Source organism: Corticium candelabrum, chromosome 18 (genome assembly GCF_963422355.1).
Source record: "Corticium candelabrum chromosome 18, ooCorCand1.1, whole genome shotgun sequence".
Taxonomy (NCBI): domain Eukaryota; kingdom Metazoa; phylum Porifera; class Homoscleromorpha; order Homosclerophorida; family Plakinidae; genus Corticium; species Corticium candelabrum.
In genome coordinates this window covers 174,722-192,082 of record NC_085102.1, presented here as the reverse complement: position 1 = coordinate 192,082, position 17,361 = coordinate 174,722, and the positions used below count along the sequence as shown (strand labels likewise).

At 42.3% G+C, this 17,361-nt stretch overlaps 3 protein-coding genes across 4 annotated transcripts; 2 read left to right on the top strand and 1 right to left on the bottom strand.

Moving 5' to 3' along the window:
* Positions 1-19: 19 nt before the first annotated feature.
* Positions 20-8,270, top strand: LOC134193991 (AP2-associated protein kinase 1-like). Of its 2 annotated transcripts, none has more exons than XM_062662874.1 (11): positions 20-217; positions 316-434; positions 502-610; positions 4,877-5,004; positions 5,196-5,279; positions 5,345-5,382; positions 6,115-6,196; positions 6,265-6,397; positions 6,453-6,556; positions 6,611-6,681; positions 6,742-8,270. In XM_062662874.1, the coding sequence occupies exons 1-11, from the start codon at positions 124-126 to the stop codon at positions 8,219-8,221; spliced, it is 2,442 nt and encodes an 813-aa protein (XP_062518858.1). In that variant the 5' UTR covers positions 20-123; the 3' UTR covers positions 8,222-8,270. The 2 variants fall into 2 exon arrangements, with proteins under 2 accessions (XP_062518858.1, XP_062518857.1); XM_062662873.1 differs by having other exon boundaries at positions 4,862-5,004.
* A 285-nt stretch (positions 8,271-8,555) lies between these two features.
* On the bottom strand, positions 8,556-9,394 carry LOC134193998 (EKC/KEOPS complex subunit TP53RK-like). Its single transcript, XM_062662887.1, has one exon. The coding sequence runs from the start codon at positions 9,360-9,362 to the stop codon at positions 8,709-8,711; it is 654 nt and encodes a 217-aa protein (XP_062518871.1). The 5' UTR covers positions 9,363-9,394; the 3' UTR covers positions 8,556-8,708.
* Positions 9,395-9,441: 47 nt separating this feature from the next.
* Positions 9,442-12,367, top strand: LOC134193999 (GTP-binding protein SAR1b-like). Its single transcript, XM_062662888.1, has 5 exons — positions 9,442-9,567; positions 9,652-9,771; positions 9,839-9,904; positions 9,958-10,061; positions 10,564-12,367. The coding sequence occupies exons 1-5, from the start codon at positions 9,525-9,527 to the stop codon at positions 10,762-10,764; spliced, it is 534 nt and encodes a 177-aa protein (XP_062518872.1). The 5' UTR covers positions 9,442-9,524; the 3' UTR covers positions 10,765-12,367.
* Positions 12,368-17,361: the final 4,994 nt, after the last annotated feature.

The following is a 17,361-nucleotide window of genomic DNA, read 5'->3' as shown; positions in this document are numbered from 1 at the left end:
TGCTAAAGATCCCGGATGCACTCGGCATCCTGGTTCGTTAGTCTGTTTGTCATTTGTTCATCAACTACGTTCCGATACCCAACCCATTCAGTCGAAGCTTAGGCACAGCTGCTTTGGTTTACAATGGTCAGCCGTGCCGGGCAGACTTACATCGGGAAGAGCTTTAACTTCCGTCATTCTGGGAGGGTGGTCACTGTACAGGAACTTCTCGGAGAAGGTCAGTCGGTTGTGAAACGTATCTCTGAGTGTCGCAGAGTGTGATTCTAAGAGAAGTTTACTGATGTGGGGGCGTGTCCTGCTGTCACATGTTTACAGGAGGGTTTTCGCTCGTCTTCTTGGTCACCACAGGTGCGAATCATCGCTATGCTTTGAAACGTATGTGTGTAAACAATCAACACGATCTTGAAACATGTCGAAGAGAGATTGCTATTGTGGTAGATTGACTCTGTTTTTATAATGAGTGCTAAATATATTTACAGTGATTGTCAATGTGCTGTGTAGAAGTCAACATACGGTGGACACAAAAATGCGGTGACTTTTGTCGACAGCATGGAAACTGTGTTGAAGGGCGGAATCTTTGAAGTGCTTCTCTTGATGGAATATTGCAGTGGTAAGCTGATATGATCAGAGCTATTGCTGTAGTCAAAAATTTATGACTATTTATATTTATGACCATTTGACATAAATTTTGGAAGTTTTAAAATCTTTGAGAGTGAGAATTTAAATGTCTAGTTAAAAATGCAAATTATTGTTGGGGCGAGCCTCAGTGAGAACAGACAAGAAACACAGTAATTTGTCATCCAGGAGAATATGCAGGTCTAGCTAGCTATAGCGCTAGCGTAAATTTCTTGGTAAAAGCGACCTGTTATCATGTTTTGGCTGCAGTCATCAAGCCATCAGGAGTTTCCAGGCCATTTGTACATTATCTTATTAGTCCTGTGGGAATGGCTCTCAGCAATCAGTTGATTCTGAAGATGTTAAAGTATCTTCCTCTTTGATGTGTCAGCCAAGAACAATGTATGTAGAAATTTGAAGTAGACATAAATCTACTAACCTCCACAATGTCTACGCAAATCACTTTGTGGTGTGATTGCTCACACCATACTGTTCGTATATACTCTAGCAAAGAAATTTACTTGTTAACTTGTCCGTTCAAATCAAGCTGCGAGTGGTTCATAGTCACAGCCGGACATGGATGCGCACGTTTGGACATTTCTGAGAACATGCATGTATAGATCATAGTGTCATGTAGTGGGCGCGAGTGCAAGAAACACAGAACCTTTTATTCTGTAGAACACAACACAACTCAACTGATTATGATACCAGACTACTTCGGATAATAAGTCTCTAATTAGATTAGTAACACCATAGTAACATGTACTACATCATCCCCTCCTTAATCTAGACTTTCTGTAGCAGTATGTCTATAAATTGAGTCTGGAGGGAGGACGTCTTGACCGTTCAGTCTCAGTCCAACTGCTCAGTGATCTTGTCAGGAATAGACATAGGTCGATCTTCAATTGGTTCCTTGGGTGCTGTTAACTCACCAAGTCCTCCTGCTGAATCAGTAGTTTCCTTCCGTTCTGAGGTAGACCCGATGTTTTCAGTTGATCAGCATGCCTTCTTTGCTTGCGCTATTTACAATGCCCTGGCTAAAGTTAGATCTGCTTTTTCTGAGCAGTTTCACTACTCAAACCACGACAAACGAATCTCGCAGGGACTCACCAAGTGTTGCTCCAAATTTGCAGGAGCCATAAACTCTAGTACTGTCTTATTTGCTTACTGGCGTCTTCCCAGAAACTTGAAACGTTCTGCTATTAAAGGCTTTAGCGCATAATACCCAGACAGCTCTCTTTGTAACACCTCCAGTGTCGTCTCTGACAGCTTCTCTGGTGCTACCAAGTTCTGTAGTAGTCCATAGTCTTTGGACTTATCAATGTGAGAAATACATCTACCTTCTGTCCGTCAGCTACAGCATTTGCTTGGAGAAGTAATTCCATTCGTTCTTGGTATACGGTCCAGTCTTCCTTTCATGATCGAAATCCCCTATCTTGCCTATAGGTGCTAGGCATTGAGGAGCCTCCTGTTCAGCCATTGTATCCCATCCTCGTCGCCAATTGTCGTGTAGTGGGCACGAGTGCAAGAAACACAGAACCTTTTATTCCATAGAACACAACACAACTCAACTGATTATGATACCAGACTATTTCTGCTAATAAGTCTTTAATTACCCGAGGCCTGGATATCTGGGCTAAGGGTATAGTAGTCGTCTGACGTGCGATTGTCGTATTTATACTCGATTAGTGCAGATGCAAATGAAGTTATTCTGACCAGTAGACAAGAAGTGGTGTCATTACCGACCAATAGACGAATGTGATGTCATCATAAGGCTTCACCTCTCTTTGTTTGGTAGCTGCTAGCAAGAATTCGGCCATTGGGCGTCCATCCTGTACATGGTGTTTAGTCCTTTGCTTTACATAAGGGTTTAACACATAGAAACAATGTCTAGTCTACATTTGCACGTACTTGTTTTCCACTAACAACCAGACGTCAAGCCAGAGATCAAAGTGGCTGGATTCAGGCGTCACGCGGCACATGTAGCTGTACCTGACTTGTGACATTTTGCTTGTTCCACAGTGTTTCTGCATAGTGAATGATTCTGCAGTCTGACAGCTTGAATTTTAAGTGTGGGTGGCTGAGCGGCCGCAGTGTTGTTGCAAAAATCACTATATTATAGTGTCGTCTTCAACAGAAATTTGGCGCTCCTCGGGAATTTGCAAAGGGGAACGTGCATTATCCATGACAGCACGTCTGTTTGTCGGACGAAGCGACTGACCTGTAAGTATGCAAGTCTGGAGACGCGGTTTTGCATCTTTGTTTAGCTAGAGGAATGCATTGGAAACCTTAGCTGAGACGAGTGGGTTGGGCTAAAACGTCAGTATGCAAGACATTATCACGTGGTGAGATATGTGATTACATGCACAGGGCAAAGATTTAGCACTGCAATGTGCTTCCCCAGTCATTAGATTAGTAACACCATAGTAACAGACACTACAGATAGAGCTCTAACGTAAATTCCTTTGAAAAAGTGACGTGATCTCACATTTATTTGCATTTTTGGCCGCAATTGTCAACTCCGTCTCTAGGAGCTTGAGCCTGTTTGCACATTCTCTTATTAGTCCCATGGGACAGGCATCCAGCAAACTGAAGAGCCGTAAAGCTATTACACTTACACATACATTGTGACATCACAAACCATCATATCTGTGATTGGCTCAAAATTCACATTATTTTTGGCTGGTCGGTCATTAGTATGTACCATCACACAAATTTCAACACATTACAGTACACATAGGAAGTGTCTCGCCAAGGCTCCCCCCAATTATTTTAAATACGGGTACTTTAGTGTGTTTCGGTAACGGGCGTGGTGTAGTGTACATGTCACAGAGGGGAGACGTGTGTGCATCTGTATAGTCAGCAGCCTGTAAGAATGACTACGTCCTCATATCCAAGGCAACGCTGCGAGGGTAGAGGCGATGACAGCAACAGTTATTCTCTTGAAAAGCCCTCTGAAGTTTTTTTACGTGATGATAACGTTCCGTCATTGCATGAATCACAGAATGAAGAAGATCTGCTGGGAGCCATTATAGTGATTAGACCATACAGGTTCGAGTTCAGCGACGGTGTCTCTGAAGCTTTGAGATCGCCTGTTGCCTTGGAAGCGGACAAGGAAGAGGACAGGCTACCCGATAGCCTGTCATCATCGCAAGTAGAAGCAGGAGTAGCAAACATAACCGATGCACATCAGGGTAAGTAAACAACCATCACAAATGCAGCTGTGGTTGTTGTGAGATGATGGATACGTACTCTTGTGGAGTGTGTGTGCTGTCAAAACGTATTTGAGGTCGTCTCAAATAATGATGGAGAATAATGTCGAATACTAGCGACAATAGTTGCACAGTATACTGGTGAGTTCATGCAAAAGTCTAGCTATTACTGTGAGAAAGAGAACAAAATGAATTGAAGTTTGTACGTTGAATTTATGTTGACACAATGTTTGACTTCACTGTACAGTATACTGTAATGCATACGACTGCATTCACTACACATGATGATCAAGCACCTATAGACGTGAGTCTATTTATAGTCATCAAGAGTCTGACCTCTCTTAGCCATTTGCAGTACTTTTAGTCCTGCACGAGAGTCTTCCTTACCCTCTCGCTTCTCAAACGCGGCTCTCCTTTTCTCAATTTCGCTCTTCTACAGCCCAGACCAAGTTCTTGAATAGACCTGGCTGTACGTATCTCGAAGCAATCAGGCTAAAAGTGGCTACTACAGACTCCTGTCCACTCAGTAGGATGGTCGTACTCAGTAGCAGTAGCCCGGACGACACAAACGTCTCTGCAATTGTCCTCCATATTTGCGATTCCCACTCTATTCTTAGCTTGAGGATCTTCGGAAATTGAAACACGCTTGCGTATGACTTGCACGAATTGGTGCATCTTGCAGCCACGCTGAATCATTCTTTCGCTACAGATTCCTTTGTTTACAGTACACGCCAGCGTGGAGTCTCCCCTCTGTGACATGTACACTACACCACGTCTGTCTGTTACCAGAACTTGAAGAACGGAAGCAGCTTTGACCTGCTATATCTCAGCGAAGACTTAACTTAAAAATCTAAAACTATTTTTTCTGTTATGTATGCAACTAGAACTATCAATTTCCAACAAAAAGAATTTTTGATTTTTGCAGTGCAGTTACCCTTTTAACATACTATGATGATGGAGCTAATTTACGATGTTTTATTGTCTGTTTTATGCATTAGTTTCAATGTGATGTCATTTCAATGTAATTTTGTTAGGTGGTCCACTTGTAGATATTATGAATAAGCATATTGACACCAGGCTGACTGAAGACCATTGTTTGAAGATATTCTGTGATGTGTGCGAGGCAATAGCCAAACTTCATTTGAGGAGAATACCTATTGTACACAGAGATCTAAAGGTATTGTTTATCTGTCTATTTAGTACTTGTGGTTTTCTACTGTGCATATGGCATATTGAGTGCCATATACTGATTTATTCTATTGGATTTATGTAGTGATTGAACAATGTGGCTAGGTTTGGAGTGCATGCACTATAGTTTGTATAGGACACATAAAGTGACACATTAATGCATTGAACCATTATGTGTAGGTAGAGAATGTGTTACTGAGTGGTGAAGGTGATTATAAATTGTGTGATTTTGGAAGCACAATATTGGGGGAAGTGAAACCACTGGTATGTATGCCATTCTGAGATGTATAGGAATTCTGCTAGTTGTTAATGCAGTATTGTCAATGAAGGTGGAAGGCGTGGGAAAAGTTCAAGAAGAGCTCGACAAGTACTGACATTTGTGTACTGATTTGTTGATTTTGTAAAAATTTATTTTGTTGGCATTGCAAATATGAATTTTTTGGTTCATTTTATTATACTTTTGTGAGTGTTTTGTGTTACCAATTGAACAGTGTATGGCACTGATAGGATGACCTTGCTTGTACCGGGAATTTTCTAAACTGTTTTCATTTGCAGCCCATGGAGAATCAAGATTGTGGTGTGATTCGATCTCACATCCCGAAGTTGGTTGATATTCTGAGGCTGTATTAGTAATATGTGTTAGTACTATACTACAGTGTACCGGTAAGGCAACCACACAGCGGTCTTACACTAGCTTTGTCAGAAGGCTGAAAGAAGAATTTGGAGGCAATGTTAGTCTTGCATCGTGTTAGCTGTATATTGACCAGAAGAGCTAGGTTACAAGAATGGAGAGCTAAAGAAGGAACCTGTACAGAAACACCTGACTAGAAGCGTAGGAGGGCAGTCGAGTCTAGTTGTACTAAGTTTCTAGAGACTAAGTATGCAGGACATTGCAAGATGGGCTTCACATTTGCCTACTCTGCATGGTACTCAAGTCAATTCTGCCAATTTGCAGAGTTTCCTACGAAAGACTTGCGTGCTTATTCTATTTTTTGTATTGCTGCCCTTGGTGCTGTTTCAGTAGTATGTGACGTGCTTGTTTTATATGCAAAATCAGTTGATTGAATTGTTTCATGTTCATATTTGTTTTCGGTTGTAGATACACTACTCTTTCATATCGTTCACCCGAAATGGTCGACTTGTATAGTGGTTTAGCTATTGGACCTAAAGCTGACATTTGGGTATGGACAGACAATCTCTGTCTATATGAACTGTTGGACTAATGGTCTGTTTGATATGCACTGTGTAGGCTCTTGGTTGTCTCTTATATAAGCTCTGTTTCTTTACCTGTCCGTTTGGCGATAGCATTCTTGGCATTCAAAGCGGATCTTTTTCGTTTCCCGATTCGTCACAATATTCAATGGGCATGCACTCTCTAATAGGCTAGTGAGCTGGTATGTTCTCTTGTGGCCGATGAGCAATCTTACTCTTTTACAGCTTACATGCTTGAACCAAATCCGGCTAAACGGCCAAACATTTGCCAAGTATCTCATATTGCGTTCAAGCTACGTGGTTTGAGTTGTCCTGTACCCAATGTCTTTGTACGTTATTTGGTTATGCACACATGATGTGTTTGTGACTTGTAATGCTTATAGAAAATTCCGTTGCCCGAGAAATTACCCGGAGTTCCTCAAGAAGTTAAACCAAGACAAAAGAGAGATAAGACGTCTGTGTACAAATCTGTGGCATGTTTAAGTAAACATTGTAACTCTACTTGTGTTGTCAGGCCAGTACCTGCCTCAACTAGTGCAACTTCTGAGAGGTCTGTGCCTTCCACGGGAACCCCTCGCCCTCGAGAAAGACCCGTTCCTGCGACTGCAACTTCTCTTACGCCACGAGAGAGACCAAGAGCCGGTGGAAACACCAGTTCTCTCCCTACACCCCAACAGGTTGTGGCACCTTCTATGCAGAAACCTATCACCAGAAGTCGCTCTGAGAATATCGGAATGCCACCATCTTCTCCCTACATGGGTCAGTCTGTCGTTAAGCCTGTATTTGCATCAGCACAGCATGGTCATCTCCCGAATTCCGTAGTTGCACAACCTGCTATTCGAAATAACATTTTTGTCCACAAACAGCACGGTATGCCTATGCCACAACCAAGGCTCGAAGTATCCGGCTCTTCTTCCGCTTTTATCAATCAGCAAGGACACGGCAATTCGTTTCCACAGAGGGTACGTAACAACGCGTATCCTGTTTCCAATTGCCTCGCAGAGACAAGTGACCACGAATTGCCTCCATTTAGAGTCGATAAACAGCCGTCTCGTTCGGAGTCGGATTCTCAGCTTTCTAGTCACTACGCTGTGCCTGAAACAGATGTCTTTGGTGCAAAGCCATTCTGTGCTACAGTTCAGAAAATGGATGATGCAGTTGATTCATTTGGATCGGTTCCATTTGGTGCTATAGTGTCGACCAAGCATCTTCCATCTGGTGATTCTCTTAGATCAATGACTGATGCTTTTGGCTCTCTACCTTTTACTCCCAACATCGATGGAACAAGACCTTACTCAAGCTCTGGCTGTCGTAGCAGTGCTAGTGAAAACGAGAGAGATGGAATACGATCTGTACTTCGTTCGTCATCTGAGAGTCCTCCGTACTTGTCTGATAATGCTGTCGGTGCTCCTCATGATCGATCTGGTTTCTACTTGCCCATCACCGATGAGCCGGCCAGGCCAAACACGGCTCCGCAGAGTCCAGTTCACGACAGGACCCTATCTGGGTTGGAACCATCTACTTCGCCTGCTTGTGGTGTTCCGAGAGTTGCCTCACTGATTGCAATTTCACATCCAGAGGAACGACTTTCTCGTGAAGCTTCGCCTGTATATTCTCCTGATGGATTAGGATCACGAAATTTAGATGCCACTACAGAAAGTCATGCCACGCCTACAGTCGTCCTTACTGATGACAAAGGGCTGGCGGTTGATGAGTTCGGTGCTTTTCCCTTTGAGGCAGCAATAGCCCAGCCGTCTCTCGACCCCTTTGGATTTGAACCGTTTAACCCAATAAAGGAGCACGTGCATCAACGGTTTGGGAGAAGAGATCGACGTTCTGTTCGTCTGTCTGGATCTCTAGAAGATCTGTCAACAGTAATAGGAAATCCAGCCGCAAATAAAGAACTATCAAGGGGCAATATGAGTGCTTTGGTGACACCTGGAGATCTCAAGAAGGCAAAATCGCAAGAGGTTCTCGCAGGGACTCCTGTTTGAGTAAAGAATGAAATTGATGTTATAATATTATATAATTTTTGTTGTACAAGTGAAATATTGTGTAGTCACATGACTGGTAGTCACTGACCATAGTTGTAGTGTTGTATTTGTCAGCGGCAGGTGTTCACGTAAGTTCTAAAATCCATACCAACTGGAAGAGCTCTTTGCTACTATCTGATAAATGAGCGTGTGCGCGGCATTCCAATTGGCCGTCCGTCCACCTACTTACACACTACTGTAACCCTAGCGCATGCGTGCCTTGGTTTAACTACATATATAGTTGGAAATAGTAGTCCCACTGGCGCATGACTGGCTGGTGGATGAGACACGTGTAGCTACATTGGTAGTGTATGTTCAAGAACAGGTCATCAGCAGGTAACATTTTACAACCATATGTTCAAAACGCATATACTTAATTAAGAACACTAATTGAAATTGACTGTGACTATGGGTAGTTTGTATGTATAAAAATCCTGTTATAATGTGCCTATCCGACCATAGTCCTTTTCCTGCCTCTTAATCTCACTTGATCAAGTTTAGCGATTACACTTGCAGAATTCTTGGACTCTTTCTTGTAAGTGTCGAGGATCAACTGGAATAGATCCTCGGTGTTAGGATGAGTACTAAGAAAGCAACGTTCCAACACATAAAGGTCGACCCCCTTCTCCTCAGGCATACTTGACTGTGAACTCAGACCAAAATCGATTGCTTTCAGTTGTTGAGTGTTGCTGTCAATCATGAAGTTCGATGTCGTCAAATCGCCGTGGATGACGTCGATGTCATGCATTTTGGCAACCATCTCGCCAATAGTGACGGCTATCGCAAGCAATTCAGTGGCATTTCCGTCACGTTGACATCTATTGATAACGTCACGGAGCTTGTGACATGTGACGAGGTTCTCCATGTAAATCCGGCATTTTTCGTTCTCGACGAAAAATACGCTAGGAGTTGCGATGCCGTGTTTTCGACATTTCATCATGGACCGCACTTCTTGGGCTGTTCGCTTTTGCCTCAGTTTCGTGTCCAAAGTAGGATGTCTGTACGACCTGCTGAATCTCTCCTTTACAACACACGCCCTCGTCTGAAATCTACCAGAATAAACACGAGCTTCTGCTCCTTGCTGTAGTAGTTGCAATTCCATAGTAATTGTTGACGTCCCGGATTTCCAAGTGGAACCTACCTCAATGACGTCATACCTGCCAGCCACGTTTCGTAGATGACCTCAAACCTTGATATCAACAGTTCTTGCATTAGGTCATTAGTTTTCGTTCTTTGTTACGCGGCAGCGGTTGGCTCTGTCAAAATGTTTCTTATTGAATGGTTCACTGGAGTTCTTCAATATTTAGGTGGGACCCCGTTGAACCTCTAATGGTTTGGTGTACTACTCTATTATTGGTTTCAATTGTTTAACATTCTAAACCTGTTTACAGGGCTTTGGAAGAAGTCTGGAAAGTTGGTTTTTCTGGGTTTAGACAACGCTGGCAAGACTACGTTATTACACATGCTGAAGGATGATCGACTAGGACAACATTATCCAACTCTTCATCCCAGTGAGTCTCTAGAGCTAGATGTTAATTCAAACGTTCACTGCAGGTTGTTTCATTACATTGTCAATAGCATCAGAAGAGTTGACAATGGGTAGCCTCAAGTTTACCACTTATGATCTAGGAGGACATTCTCAAGGTAGTCACATTGCTGTAGTCTGATCTTGTTGTCATTGTCATAGCTCTGTTTAGCTCGTCGAGTGTGGAAGGACTACTTTCCAGCTGTAGATGCTATTGTCTTTCTTGTTGACGCCTTCGACAGAGACAGGTTTCTCGAATCGAAGACAGAGTTGGATGTAGGTGGACTGTCCATGACGTTCGTAGTTAGGCTACATAAACTTAATTATTAGATTCTCATTCTCCTGACTTCCTGTGGTCAGTGCGTCAGGGGGTAAAATTTATATCAACTATGTATTTACTTGTCTCAAACTCAATTGGCAGTGCTGTGAGGTTGTCTTGCTGTTGGGAGGCATATTGGCTATACAAGTCAATGAGGCTCAGTTGTTCAGAAATGACACACTCAAACTGGTTCTTCAGAATTCAACAGTCAGAAAGTATTTGAGCGATCACAAACACCGTCTCCTGAGCCACCTTGCAGGTATAAATAGCAGTCAAAACCTGCTGGCTTCGATATTTTAGACCTTACAGAAGTTCCAGGCAAGAGACCAAAGCATGACATAATAAATTGTGTTTATGCGGGGCCTTAAAAGTTGGTGTGGACGGAGATGAGAATATAATAATTAATTTTATGTGGCCTTAGGTATGATTGTAATAACGAATGTTGTGTTTGTTCTGTAGAGTTTGTTGACAGATGAGCAGGTAGCCAATTGTCCTGTGTTGGTCCTGGGCAACAAGATTGATCGAGCTGGCGCTGCCAGTGAAGAGGAACTACGAACAGTATTTGGGCTTCACGGGCAAACAACTGGCAAGGTTGTGAGTTGTGAATATGTATTAACTAGCTCACCATCCCGTTCTCCGCACGGGCAAATTAGCTATTAATATTACTAATGGTTAGTAAATTGCTATTATTAAGCTACGAGCATAAAGAAGGACACCACAATAAGTGGTGGACTGCTTCGCGAGAAGCTCACTCTAAACGGTCTGAATTGACTTCTGGTCTGTCTGTCGGTAAGTCGCTATGTACGTACGTACCTACCTATGTATGTTTGTTTGTAAGCGTGTGTCACGCTTGGGAGTTTGTCAGCCAATCAGCAATTGTTTTGGGACGCCAAACATAGGTGACGTAACAATAGCACATCGGCGAGAATCACTCTCGGGAATTTGTCGAGCCAATCAGCAGTCCTTTGGGAGACCAACAATGGGTGACGTAACAATCCCACGAATTATGGCAGAAAAGCCGAGATGTCATATCCATAGTAAAAACATTAAACCGTTGTCAAACTGAGAGCGCAGAGTAAAGTTCAGGCTAGAGTTGTACGCATCTGTTACTTTTTCACAAAGAATCGCAAAACAAACAAATTCATCGTTCTTCAAGAAGCCAAGCGAAGGTTTCATGGGACCATGCATGTGTACCATTGCGCACGACCAACATGTCATCCACGATCTTTAAGAGGGCAATATGTTTTAGCTGTAAGTCGTTCTGATGATGAACGATCGGCATCGTCTTGCAAGAAAGATTCGTAGGAAACGCTAACGCTGCTTTCTTCTGGATCCGGTCACTACATGTCGTTGCACAGCATTTCTAGGAGACGTACGAGATCAATCTTTATCTAGCTACAACAAATTATCATCGGAACGAAAGATGCTAGCAATGTACGGCTCAGCGAAAGCATAATAATCTTGTCCACCTCATTAAGTGCAAGTGATGCAAGATCAAGCACTACACAATTGAGAAATAATGTGAATAACAAGCCTGCTCTGTTCAAGAATATATTTACAGGTAGGACTGATGATGAATGATCGACTTCGTCTTGCAAAAAAGATTCGTAGGAAACGCTGTGCTGCATGCTTTCTTTTGAATCCGGTCGCTACACATCCATGTCGCTTCACAGTATTTCCTGTGCGCGTACATTGATCTCTAGCTATGACGAATTAATTTTAATTAACGGAAAGAAAGATGATAGCAACAGCTCAACGAAAGCATGATAATCGTGTCCACTTGAAGTGATGCAAGCAAGAGCACAATATGCAGCATTGAGAAATAACGTGGATAGAAAGCTCACTCCTTGCAAGAGACACAGCTGTCACGCATGTGCATGTACTGAATTTGAAGTGTAGTGTGGGACATTGATGATATTTAGTTAATTATCTTTAATCACATCGACGCATCCCTGGGTTTTCAAAGAATTATACATTCTAGCAACAAGCTAATGATTAATTAATGATAATAATGACAATAAATAGACCAAAATTAATAAAATTTACATTAATATTCACAATAAACACACACACACACACACACACACACACACACACACACACACACACACACACACACACACACACACACACGGTTGCTCGTAGCTCTGAAGCGACGGGTGTGAACACAGCTTTGTTTACTAGTTATTAGTTGTAGTTAAATAATTAATTTATCGTTTATGCATTCATGAAGTACCATATTCGCCTGTAATAACGCACCTTACCGAAATAATGCCCATGCTCATATATACGCCCATGTGCGACAGGTCAGAACTTTCAGCCCGAAAAAACGCCCATGTCCAACTATATGCCCATGCCCAAGTATAAGTCCAGGATACACGTGCGCAGACAAAACAAAATGGGGTCCGCAGAACACTTGTCTCCATCTGTGTGCGTTTGATGAGCTGGTGTCAGTGTTGAGTGACAGTGCTTACCGCTAGACTCATGTCTTCCTTGCAATTACCGACCCAGATTCTCTTGACGGGCTTCAGGCCGACCATGTGTGTATAGTGTTTTAGTTTCTGCATCTAGGATAATTGCAAGCATTTGTGGTATTTCTGTCTTCAAGTATTTAGGTGATCACTGGCCAAACGACAGCATTTTGGACCACGTATATGCCTAGGACCAAAATAACGCCCATGTCCTAGGTTAGTATACGCCCAGAAAAGTGTTTCTTTTTTATATGCCCAGGGCGTTATTACGGGCGAATACGGTATATCTCATTCACCTCGTTCTAATTTATTATGAAGTGTATCTCTAAAGAATTCTTATGAAGAATGTTCTTCAGAATTCTAGCCCATTCAGTGATATTCTGTTCTGAGATTATTGATTGTTTGTTGTTATCCCATTGAAGACAAAAATGTAACTGAGTGTCCTGTTTAAAAAAATCACATTGATGGGATTATTGATTGTTAGCTAATTAATTAAGTTTATTAATTAACATCCCATTGAAGCCATTTTGACAGTCCCGTTGGACGCCGCGTTACTTTGAAGACGTTGCTGCCATTACGGGGAACAGGTGTATCGAACGTGGCAGCTCTTCGACGGGCGTAGACAGGCAAACAACTGTGGGTTTTTTCAATACTGGATGTGAGCAAAAATATCTTCTAAACGACACACTCTGTGCAGATCCAATACACCATTATGGAGATATTTGCGCGAGAGCGGAGATGGGTTCCGTTGGCGGGAAATTGCGTCATCGCAGGAGAAGTCAGGAAGACGACAGCAGCTTAACTTTCGACAGCTAGGGATTTGGCATGTGTGAGGCAAATTCGGCAGTGATCGGGCTCGCCGTCTTGGAGATCCTCTCTTATATATGAAAACACACACACACACACACACACACACACACACACACACACACACACACACACACACACACACACACACACACAGCTTTCCTATATATATATATATATATATGTATGTATATATATATATATATATATATATATATATATGACAGGAGGTGTTTTCTACCCTCTGGTAGTTGAGTCCTACGGAACGTGGACCTCCAGTAGCTTACAAACTTTAAAAACAATTGCTAGAAGGACATCTCTCCGTAGTAGTATTACTGTTAGCAGGGCTATCGTTAATTTTCACGGGCAGCTCTCTCTCCGCCTTTGGCAATTTAACGCTAGGATGATTTTGGACCGTTTGTCTTTGTTAGGTTTAGACAGAGACTACTCTGTTTGTTCTTCGTTGTGAGGCCCCTCTAGTGGAGGGGTAGCTATTATTTATATTTGAATAAACTATATTTATAATATATATATATATATATATATATATATATATATATATATATGTTTTTATTGCAGATAACAACTACCCGTCCCCTGCCAAAGTTGGCAAATCCCAAAAGTCAAACTCAGTGTCAAATCGCAAACTAGTGCAAATCATACGTGCGTTAAACTGAAATAAGCGAACTGAAAGCTGCTGCAGTAAGTTACTGACTGCCCTACTAAAACTTATTCTGCTCTTTGCTGTGGTCTTGGATGCGATAACCTTCAAAGTGGCAAGACTGGAAGACGTCCACAAACCAAAAGACTTCATTATTATTGGGTAGAAGTAACCTCCTGCCGCATTGGCTTCGCTGTCGTGTCGATGGTCTTTCTCTTCTTCACCAGCCATTGCAGCGGCTCCAGCAGAAATGGCGGATTTAGCGACGTACGCTGGCTGCATGGTGTTTCTTATCGAAGCGTCGAAATAACCTGGTCGTCCATCAGCGAAATGTGGATGAAAGATATCTCCAGGGCGGCTATTGCTGTCTGGACCACAACGTTGCTCGAGCTGAGCGCCTTCATTATCCACCAGTAATGCGTGATATATGATGTCCCTCAGTGCATCGTGGCGTTTAGAACGTAAAGAACCGTGACCACATCCAAGAAGATGGTCGCCAAAACAATCAATTACACGCCCACAGGAACAACGTATTGATTGTGAAGGAGAAATAATCGAAATTCCAAGCCATAGCTTCAGAGCAACTGTAAATTCATGCGGAGCCATGGATAGGCCTAACTTAACGTTTGGAATGGCCCGTAACCATGCTGCAGCATGAACTGACGACTCTGTGTTGAGACGTGCCTTGTCTCGAAGACTGCTTGTGTCTTTAAGGGTGGAGAGCAATGCGTCATCCAGCTGCCTCTGTAATACACGTTGAGACTCATCAGACGAGTTATTAGGATGACCGTCCGCACCGTAACTAGCCAGAACTTGTCTATAGCGGACAAGGGCGTTTTCTTCACCCGGGATGGATATCGGCGTACAAGGTGATTCGACAAACATGGTGACGTTGGAACTAACACATGTGTAGGCAACTTCTTGTTCTGGACTAGAAGGCATGTTGAAAGCTCCCGAGAAGCTTGACAGCTACCAAGAAAAGCGGCAGCCGAAGTTGTAGCTGCCTGTCTCAACCCCAGGCCTCCCATGCGCATTGGTAGAGTAGCTTGCTGCCAAGAAGCATCAGGCAGAGAAGTCTTAGTTATAAGTTCTAGAGAACGTCGTGTCCCGGTGTCAAAGCGTGTCCAATGGTGATCAGTTGTGCCCGGAGGAACTGTTCTGAGAAGATTGTTGATCTTGCAGAGGCTGAGGCACCTGCGAAGTAGATGAAGCTCGACTTGGGGGTTGTTTAATTCTGGCAGAAAGCTTTGATTTTCAAGCACACTGTCAACCCTTTTGCCTACAATGGCACTGTAAAAATCATCCGTTCCACAGATGGGTGACCCCAGCAGCTCAACTCCGGTATCTTCAATGCAGATGCGGCAGATTTGTGATGGAAACTTAGGAAATGATTGATCACCTGACGGCCAACAGACTTCGCACTTCTTCAGGTTGAGTTTTAAGCCAAAAGACGGTCCATTGTTAATCAATGAATTCAAGAACGAAGAAACAGTGTCTCTGGTCCCATATATATCTGTGTGTGTGTGTGTGTGTGTGTGTGTGTGTGTGTGTGTGTGTGTGTGTGTGTGTGTGTGTGTGTGTGTGTGTGTGTGTGTGTGTGTGTGTATAGCAGTTTTATCAAAATCTAAATTGAACAACCATATGGTGGGTATGTTTTGTTTTCAAGTCATCTTTCATAACTTAAAGTTATAATTAGAGAAGAATAACTAGTATTTAATCAGTTTATGTGCAAATTTCTGAGACTGACTACTGGACTGTATGCTTATTGATTGTATTGTCAGTGTTAAAAAATTCTCAATAATTGTAGTTACAGTACCGGCAATAAGTAACCTAACATTTTTATGGTATGCGTATCGTATCGTATTGCCTATCATAGCCTATCATAGCCTATCGTATATCGTATTGCGTATGGTATCGTATTGCGTATCATATATGGTACCATCTGGTATCTTATCTTAATTGTATTGTATATCATATTGCGTATCGTATATCCTATGGTGGTATCTTATCTTAATTGTATGGTATCATCTTTTATCTTATCCTATCCTATGGTATCTTTTATCCTATGGTATGATATGGTATCCTATCCTATCATATGGTATGGTATGGTATGGTATGGTATGGTATCCTATCCTATGGTATCGCTGTCAGCTTACTTATTGCCAGTACTGTACTAGGAAAAACAGTTGTTTATAATGGTGTAGTATATCTATCTACATATTGGTATCTATTGCAAAGACTGAAGTCTGACTCAACTTCATAGTAGTTGAACAAAAAATGAATGATCCTGGAGATGGTGAAGTGGAAGCTTAGAAAGAGAAAGAACATTTTGGGTATACATTGTGTGTGTAGTATATGTCGATACATAAACAAACATCATATTAAGACATATCAGATCATGCTCGATCCATCATCCATATTTCTGAGCAAAGCTAAACTCAAGTCTGAATTGGTCAAAAGCAGCACGCTTTTGTGCATAGTGGGAGGCTAAATTATTTTAGGTTGCAATAGGTGCTTATACGGAACCAAGCACAGAAGCACGATGACATGTGGACAAACCTCAGTCAGGACCCAGTGGAAAGCACTTCATTGAATAACTGAACACCTATTACCATTGGTGTGTAGAATTTTATCTTTGTGAATAGTTTTGTGGTGACCAGCATGGCTTATTTTGCATTATCGGTGCTACACACCCTCTCTTTTCATGCAGTAGATGTAGTCTACAGGACAAGTCTGAAATTCGCAAGTTGTTTTGTAACTTCCTTCCAACAATCTGAGGCTGATATATGTTGCAGTTCACATCTTTAGATCACCATTGACGTATGTTGGCCTTCAATCAGATGTGGAGGAACTGAATGGCTAGTTACTCAGCGAGAGCAGATGGTTACCATAGCAACACATGCCTTCCTTCAGCGCAACAACCTCTGAGTGACTTTAGTTAGTAACTAGCAATACTTGTGGCTTTCACCTACATACAGTAAATGACTAACAGCAGACTTATTTCAGATGCCATACATCTGTCAGTAAAACCAACGCTGTCTCCATTGTCCTCGGAGTCCCAAACAAACACTGGCGAATTACATGCATTTGCTCAAACACCGTTATGTTTTTTCAATGTTTTAATGCTAAGAACAAGTACCGGATATGCTTGTATCTAGTTAGCACCATAACAGCTACTATACAGCTTTCTATACGACAATTGCTAGGCAATTGCAAAAGTCACACACACTAAATCACAGACAGAGACCATCCTTTCTACATTTACATTTCAATTCAAAAATTCAAACATGAACCAGCAATACAAGAACAGGTCACACA

Coding starts and splice junctions, on each gene's coding strand:
- LOC134193991 (XM_062662873.1), top strand. CDS start 124: ATGGTCAGCCGTGCCGGGCAGACTTACATCGGGAAGAGCTTTAACTTC. Junction 6,557..6,610: donor GTCCTGTACCCAATGTCTTT/GTACGTTATTTG, acceptor TAATGCTTATAG/AAAATTCCGTTGCCCGAGAA. Junction 6,682..6,741: donor AGACAAAAGAGAGATAAGAC/GTCTGTGTACAA, acceptor TTGTGTTGTCAG/GCCAGTACCTGCCTCAACTA.
- LOC134193998 (XM_062662887.1), bottom strand. CDS start 9,362: ATGGAATTGCAACTACTACAGCAAGGAGCAGAAGCTCGTGTTTATTCT.
- LOC134193999 (XM_062662888.1), top strand. CDS start 9,525: ATGTTTCTTATTGAATGGTTCACTGGAGTTCTTCAATATTTAG. Junction 9,772..9,838: donor TTATCCAACTCTTCATCCCA/GTGAGTCTCTAG, acceptor CATTGTCAATAG/CATCAGAAGAGTTGACAATG. Junction 9,905..9,957: donor TCTAGGAGGACATTCTCAAG/GTAGTCACATTG, acceptor AGCTCTGTTTAG/CTCGTCGAGTGTGGAAGGAC.